Raw genomic sequence first — 8,216 nt, forward strand, 5'->3', positions numbered from 1 at the left:
CATGTCTAGCCCGCGTTTCAGAGGAAGAGTGGAAAGGGGGAGGGGAGAGGGATATAGGAGAGGGTGAGTGGAGATGATGTGTGTGGAGAGGGTATGCGCATGCGCAGTAAGGGCGGTCACGCCGCACACCACCACCATCACCACCGGATTGAGCTCCGCCTTAAGATACTTCGCATCTAAAAAACGCCAGGCCTGCGCTGAAACCGCAGCACAGTCACAGCGAAAGCTGGAAGAACGGCGTTTCTAGAGCCCGTTGTAAGCTCTCTTGGGGCTACAATACAAGTAGACTAGAAAGGTACCCACTACGCCATAAATCACAATTTTTGTGAAGTTGGGAAGCATTTACTAAGCCATTATTCGTCATTCTGCAGAGAAGGGAGGCACCAGCTACACGTCTGTAAGGCATTATGTGCACTTTATTGACGCGACGACTGATGACGATGAACAATTATGGCTCAGCCCTTTGTAATGGGTTGGAAGCTTTAAACGGCCCACCAGTTATGTAATTTGCATTGGGTGACGCCCGCTCGCTATTTCCCTCTCCCGTCATGCTGTATAACATACGTTGACGTGGGAGAGAGACGGGGGGGGGCGAAGAACTTTACTGAGACCCTGAGGAAATAGATCATGCGCTCATGGGCTTCCTTGGCAACCAATCCAAGTGCACTTGCGAGGAACCCACTACGCTATAAAGCATTGTAATTTTACTGAGACCCCGAGGAAATGGATCTGCGCTTATAGGCTTCATTGGCAACCAATACAAGTGCACTTGCGAGGAACCCGCTACGCTCTAAATCATCCTAATTTTTGAGAAGTAGGGCAGCAGGCACTGTGCCATTTTTCGTCATTTTACGGAGATCCGTGGTACCTGCTAAACGCATGTAAGGCTTATGCGCACTTTGTTGATGCTGTGCCTGATGACGACGAAGAATTATGGCAGAGATCTTTGTCATGGGTTGGAAGCATTTCACAACCTACTCGTTGCGCAATTCGCATTGTGTGACTCCTGGTTACAGAATTCGCGTTGTGCGACGCTTGGTGCTTATTTTACTCTTCTACCACGCTATATTGCATATGCTAATGTGGTTCCTTCCCGACATGAAGCCTGTAGGACCTTTTTGCAAAGCCGTTTCAAGCACCGCCATGGCTCAGAGGTTGAATACTGGGCTCCCACGCAGAGGGCCCAGGTTCGAACCTCGTTCCATCCTGGAATTTTTCGTTTTTTTTCTTATTTCGATCGATACTGGTTACGGACACCAGCGGCGGCGGCGGCGGAGGACAACTACGGCGCCAAAAACGGCCGGTGAAATGATCTCATAACACCTTTCGCTGTAAAATCCGACGTTTCGCGTCCCACTCGCATTCTGTTTTTCAGGGTTTTCTTCCTGCCGCGTGGTCACGCCTATTCTCCATGATGTGCAGTATTCCGTTGAGGCAGACTCTCGACCAACAGCGCACCTGTAGACCAGCTGACGTTACCGGCTATCACCTGGATGGGCCAGGATTCCACAAAAAACCCGCTTATAGTAATTGGGCTCTAAGTCGACGATGCGGGAGTTGTCAAATTCAATGCGGTGTTCGTTCACCACGCTCTGCTCGGCGAGTGTACTCCGTCACTCGAACTTGCGGACGTCGTTTTTATGTTGTTGCAGCCTCTTGAGGAAAGTGTTTCCCCCACGTACGAAGCGTCACGATCAGCACATGGTATGGATTAAACCAGCCCTTGCGCTTTCTCTTCGGGTGGCCTGTCTTTTGGGCAAGAAAAGGCGCAGGTGCCAGCAAGCAATCCACCTGCTACAATCCACTTCCACGAAAAGCATGTCCGTGCAGTTTCTCATGGCGGATTCCGCGGCTTTCTTCAAGCTCTGTGTGGCTACAAGCGATTCCGCCCGGGCTTTCTTTGTCAATGCCTGGCAGGCCGAACACAGTCCGACGCTGCGACAGAAGAATTCGTCGGGGCGAGCTCTAGGAAAATGGCACCTACAGGATGAAAAATAACGAGTAACGTGACACAGCAAGTTACCGAAAGATGTTAACGTAAGTACGTTACCCGTTACAGTTCTTAAGTTGTAACGAGTACGTTACTAAGTTACCGAAAAAAGTAACGCGTTACCGGTAACGCCGTTACTTGTAACGCGTTACCGCCAACACTGTTTCCAAGAGCAGCCTGCGCCTGCAGGGCTGTTGCGGATGCCCAACTAAAGCTGTCTGTTAACGAGTTGACGCCGCTATGCGCGTTGCTGTACAAGCTCCCATAAATTCAGCGATGCAAACAATGACCAAGGGTCATTGTTTGCTAATCGCACGTTGTGCCTGCCTGCTGAAGGTGCGAGATGTCGTTTTGAGATGCGCTTTAGCCTACTTCATAATAATATTTCTATCGACCTTGAGTGTGAAGCGTGCTTCCGCGCGTGGGAACGTGAAAAAATTTGCAGAGGCTTAGCCCGGCTATGCCAGGATATACGTAGCGTTAGCTGAGGTTCAGCTGATTATTCTTAGCTTTCCTAGTTGTCAATACTCTTCGCTTTTCTGCGCCGCTTAGCAGCATTCGCGCTCTCCTTCTCCATGGCTATACCACACTGGCAAACGCCAGCCAGCCGGTCTGACGACTGTCTAACCTCGCTGTCCTTCCATTTTTATTTTCCTCCTCCACCTCCCCGCTATATGTATGCCCCCACTGATACGTGTGCGCGCAAAATGAGAGGCGCTATCAAGCGGCTCCGGTGCAGCGTCAGACGGCCACTGCGCAACGGATGCGCACAGCTCGGCGCGTGCCGGCGCCACTGCGTCTGTCGCGGCTATGACGTCACTACTCTGGAATGCGCAGAGCGGCGAGGTGTGCGCGGCGGCGGCGGCGGCTCCGGTGCGCCAGCTGTGCGCAGTGTCACGGCACTGGTCCTCGTGCATGCTCAGCACGGCTCTCGGACTGCCACACGAAGCTGCTCCACTTCGGCCAGTGTAGCTAACGCTACAAAAAAGTCTGTACAAAACGCTTAGACGCGCTATATATAATGGTTTTTGCTGGCTTAAAAACGGTAGTGTAAGGTGCAGATATAGTACTATGCTTCCAGCACATACGCGGTACTCACTTAAGCTGGACACGCCTCGCGGGTAAAGTGAAAAGATCGAGACTTTCGACGCCGCGCGTTGTTGCGGCCGCCGTGCACTCTTCCCTCGTTTCTGTTTGCTGTTTTCGTGGTTTGCCTATGCTGCGATGACGCTCGGCGTTATAACAGAATCTAGTGAGTGTACGTGACAGTAGGAGCTACGTGCGGTAATTCTAGCATATGACATGTCTCATCTCGACGTAGACGGCGTCCGCGCGCGCGCTTGGTGTCGTTCGGGCGCTCGTACTCGTATGTGTTTATCTGAGTAAGGATGGGTTACGTTTGTAAAACGTGCGATCAGTAACCGCTCACGGCGTGCTCCTGACTGCCGGAGGATGCCCTTGGGTGTCGGGATATGCCGGCGCAAAGCCGTGCTTATTCTGAAAGCAAATTTTGAAGCGATTCCTCAGAAGTGCTTTCATTCGTGCATAGCCAGTGCCTATTGTGAACGAGGTTCCCGCCGCCTTTTACGTGAAATTTTGTTTTCGTTGCGAAATTATTTCAAACGAAGCACTCGTGTCAAATGTGTGTACAGTAATGGTGTGTTGAACAAAAGGTGGTTTTAAATACAAATAATTAGTGTGTGTGTGTTGGTTATTCCTATAATCCTGGATCGCTTCTGCCGCCTCTTCACTCCAGTTGACAACCACACTCGAGGAAACGAAGGTGTCGCAATGGTCTGGCGCCTCACCACTGGTTATGGGAAATCAACAGCGGCGTTCGCCCAGTCAAGAGGCAGTCGGTTCTACATTTCCTTTGGTTGGACAACACGGCGTAGGAAAAGAGGTGAGTGGCATCCACGCAAAGGAGCCTAAACCAATTTCGTTTGTTGTTTAAAAGAGGCTCACATCATCTTGTGTAGAAAGTTTGTCGCCAAGTGACGTGTTACAAAAGCTGCTATTTCCAAGTTGTGTTTTAGATGATAACGGCAAAAAACTTGGTTCCTTACCATGCTTGTTTGCAATTCTTGTTTTGTTGTGAGCCTTCATTATGTCTGTGTAGATAACTTATTGTGTAGGTTTTGCAAACTATTGCTGCAATTTCGTTCTCTTATCATGATATCACGTTCTGCTTTTCAGATACAATTTTTCATGGCTGCTCAATCTAAACAGGGGCGAGAACATAACAAGTCAGAAGTCTGATGCCTCCAGCCGTCACCTCTTTTGGTTCATTCATAATCATAAGGAATGAATACGAACATGATGCCGATTTCTGCAGTTTATTTTGCACCATATGACACGATACGCATCACTGTCACGCATTTGTGTTGGCTATAGTCATACAAGCATGTAAAAAGGAATACCTCAACGACTTGATTGGAAATTACAGACCATCTTTCTGCGCTTTCTAGATTACTGTGCTGGAAAAGGTGTGTTGTTTTCACGAGTTTCATTAAATAATGCTAAAACTGAACTATTCTTTTTTTGCAGTCGCTGGCCACAACGGCAAGTATTATTGGACTTGCTTAAAATGCGTAGTTCACTATTTCCAACAGTAGTCGCGCAAAAGTAGAGAATGGGTCAGTTGAGTAACATAAAATAGTTGTCGAGTCGCTTAACGCTTCGGTGTGTGTCATTTGACCTCCGTAGGAGTGTTACCGGCAAGAGTCGTCTGACTCCCTCATAAGTGGTAATGTGATCTTTTGGATAACTTCCACTCTTCCTAAAGGGACAGGGTACCCTCCTAGAGCGCGCCAATTCTGACCCACCAAGAGAGTCACCGTGACTCTTTAAAGAGAGTCTTATACGTGACAAGGCAGAGCTCTCCGAAAAGAGTCACCTATGGTCTTTTTTCTTAGAGGTTCCATTCGCGACGCTACCACCTCAAGCTCCTCTCGCCTGCGAACGCCGCCTCCACACATCCCGTGTGCTCCTTCGACATCTGAGCCACCAAGGGTCCAAGGTTTCTTGGCCGTAGCTACACTCTTGGGCAACATTTGTGCGCAATGAAGCACAGGTCAGAGGGCCGAATTGCACGAGTACTGTCACGCGATACCAATTTTTGTGTAGATCAAGCTAGCGAAACGGCCGCGAGCGGGCCATGAGCATGGCATGTCAATAATGCTGTACATGACATGCATGTCTTGGTTTACATGTTACCAGCTGTGATTTATGTTCTTCATACAGTCACGTCGTGGAATACCAAATTTGGTACATGTCAAGATAGCGAAACCGCCGCAAGCGCACCATGAGCGGGGCATGTATGTCATGGAGTGAATGACATACGTCATCATTTTTATGTTACCACATGTCATATAAGTTCGCCATACAGAAATGTCTCATCGTATCAATTTTAGTATATATCCGTCTAATTAAACGGCCGCGAGGACCCGGAGACCATGTCATGTAAATCACGCTGTACATGACATACGTGTCACGATTTTCGTGATAGGACCTGTCACTTATGTTTGTCATGCACTCTTGTCACGTCATACCAATTTTGGTATATATCAAATTAACGAAACGGCCACAAGAGCACCAACACCGTGGCATGTAAATCATGCCGCTCATGACATGCATGTCACGATTTTCATGTTATGACCTGTCACTTATGTTTGTCATACATTCATGTTATGCCATACCAATTTTGGTGTACATACCATTAACGAAACAGCCAGGACACCACAAAGTCGTAGGCGGCTAGATAGATAGATAGATAGATAGATAGATAGATAGATAGATAGATAGATAGATAGATAGATAGATAGATAGATAGATAGATAGATAGATAGATAGATAGATAGATAGATAGATAGATAGATAGATAGATAGATAGATAGATAGATCGCTAAGAAATGCTTCGCATTTAAAAAATTACACCATCTCCCCGCTGCTTCGCATCCACACATGGTTCCCTTCAGCGGGAGATGGTGCAATTTCTTCTTTTTAGTCGATATATTTAGAGGAAAATTTCAGAGTACCGCAAAGCAGGCCCGTACCCAGGGGAGCCGTAGCCCCCCCTGGGTACGGGGGTGGGCAGGGGGGCTACGGGGCTACAATTTTTTTGGTGAAGTAGGTGTTTTTACCAAAAATAAGTAATCAAAATATAGTTTTTTCTCAAATAGTCAAGGTTTTCAACAAGTTCCCCCCCCCCCCCCCCGGAAAAATTCCCGGCTACAGGCCTGCCGCAAAGGTAGGCTGCATGCGGACAACATTAGGCGGCGGCGGCCATTTCTCATCCAGACCGTCCGGCTCGTCGCTGGCGTGTGTTAAGAAGAGACCGGTTTTTCCACCTCGATGCCGTGATGTGTGCGTTTCTTAGGAGGATATTAGAAGTGCTTTCGAGTCATCGATGATTATCGACTGCGCGGTAAGCGGTGTAAGCGTGAGTGAAGCGTGCAGCGACTGTTTGTCGTCATGGCTTCATCGGTCTCGCTTTGTGTCACGGGTGCGTTCGCTAGGTCCGGAACTCTAAACACTCAGTGCTCAGTGACTACAAACGAGACACCATTTACGTGGACACTTGCTTAATCTTGACTCTTTGCAGTAGCTTTTCAGTCGGTGTTCAGGTTCACTCCATAGCGATCGATTGCGTCCTTCGACTGATCGCTGAAGCATACGTTGCTTGCGCACCTTGCGTGCTCTTCAAGTGGTGGATATTTGTGGCAGGAGTGACCTGTGTACGGTAATTGGAAGTTGTGCGCGACGTATTTATGTCTTGGTTCGGAACGCCAGCAGCCGAACGAATCGGAGTGTAGTAGGTATGGCGTGTCTTATTTGCGAATGCGTTGTCATTTCCTAACCGATTCGTAGAGGCCATTAAAGAGTGATTGACATCCCTAATAATTGTTTTAGATCATATTTTTGTCTGCTTTGAGTATTATCAGCTTTAATTGCATTTGCAAATGTTTTGCTGTGGTGCGAGATATAGTTTGCTTCTTGACGTTGACAGCGTGTAAATAGCTGGGGTGCGGTTTCTGCACTGCTTTTAGTTTCATTTTTTTTTCATGATGCACTCTTATTAAAGCTTCCTCGACAAACTGCTTCATGTGTATTTGGTAAGAAATAGCATAGCACTAACATTTTTAAAGCGCATGCTAAAGTAACACACTATGTATACCGTATACACCTGAGGCTCTTGCTGACTGCTTCGCATGAAATCGATTCCCACAATGCGCGGGAAAAGCCTAATTTTTTTTCCGTGGCCATTGCTCATTCAGTGAACAGTATTGTAATGGTACGCTGGGCGCAATACAACATTAGTGTTTTCTTTTAATAAAGTGCGCTTAATAACATTCCCCGATGCCAAGTTTATCCCCAGACATCCAGGCTTTAGTTTTGTGCAACGGGCAATGATCATGCCACAATTGCCGTCAAGGTCTACCAGTAACAGTAATTAAGTGAACTGGACGTCCTACAATTCACAAGCATGTGGTGGCCCTTCGCAGGAGGGAGAAAGCAGCGACTACTCATCATTCCAGGACTGCTGTCACTGCTGTTCAACTGTGCTGCAGGAGGAAGAAAGCAGTGACTGCTCACTACGGGACTGCTGCTGCTGCTGCTGCTGCTGCTGCTGTTGCTGCTGCTGCTGTTGTTGTTGCTGCTGCTGCCAAAGGGTCGACCAGACGCAGCAGGCCATGGTGGTCATGCAATGCGTGCAGCTGGGTAGTGGGCCATTGATACCTATGGGTACACTGGTGACCGCCCTGTACCGGCACAGGGACTGGATCTGCGTGCAGACACCGCATGGCGTGCGCGGATTTTTGCGGCACGAAAGCTGTGCCCCACTGGGCACACTGCTCGCACCTAACACTGGCCGCCGAAGTCAGTCTTCGGTTGGGGACGACAACCTGACGCGGAATCTTGAGCCGCATCGCGCTGCTGACAAGCTGTTTTTTGAGAAAGACATTGATACGTTCGTCCAGGCCGTCATCGATGCAGCAAGCGCAAGCAGCATTTGCTGACAATAAAAAATAGCGATGCTCTTCGAAGCTGCCACTTTGCAATGAGGCGATGTCATTCAACGAGCGCGCATTCTGGACGAAATGTGCCTTGCACACAGGCGAAATGTGATTAAGCGCTGAAGCTGTATTTCTCCGCTTTACCAACTCCCGTCAGTGACGACGTGTGACAATTTGTCACTCTTTAGCTAAATCGCAAAGGATGCAAC

General features: G+C 48.4%; 1 protein-coding gene across 1 annotated transcript in view; it reads left to right on the plus strand.

Moving 5' to 3' along the window:
* LOC119389198 (uncharacterized) overlaps positions 1-8,010 on the plus strand; it is a 162,651-nt gene extending 154,641 nt beyond the window's left edge. The window contains exon 3 of the mRNA XM_049415050.1: positions 7,495-8,010. Coding sequence (XP_049271007.1) covers positions 7,495-8,010 — 516 coding nt within the window. The remainder of the gene's footprint in view (positions 1-7,494) is intronic.
* The last annotated feature ends 206 nt before the right edge of the window (positions 8,011-8,216 follow it).

Source organism: Rhipicephalus sanguineus, chromosome 4, assembly GCF_013339695.2.
Source record: "Rhipicephalus sanguineus isolate Rsan-2018 chromosome 4, BIME_Rsan_1.4, whole genome shotgun sequence".
Classification (NCBI taxonomy): Eukaryota; Metazoa; Arthropoda; class Arachnida; order Ixodida; family Ixodidae; genus Rhipicephalus; species Rhipicephalus sanguineus.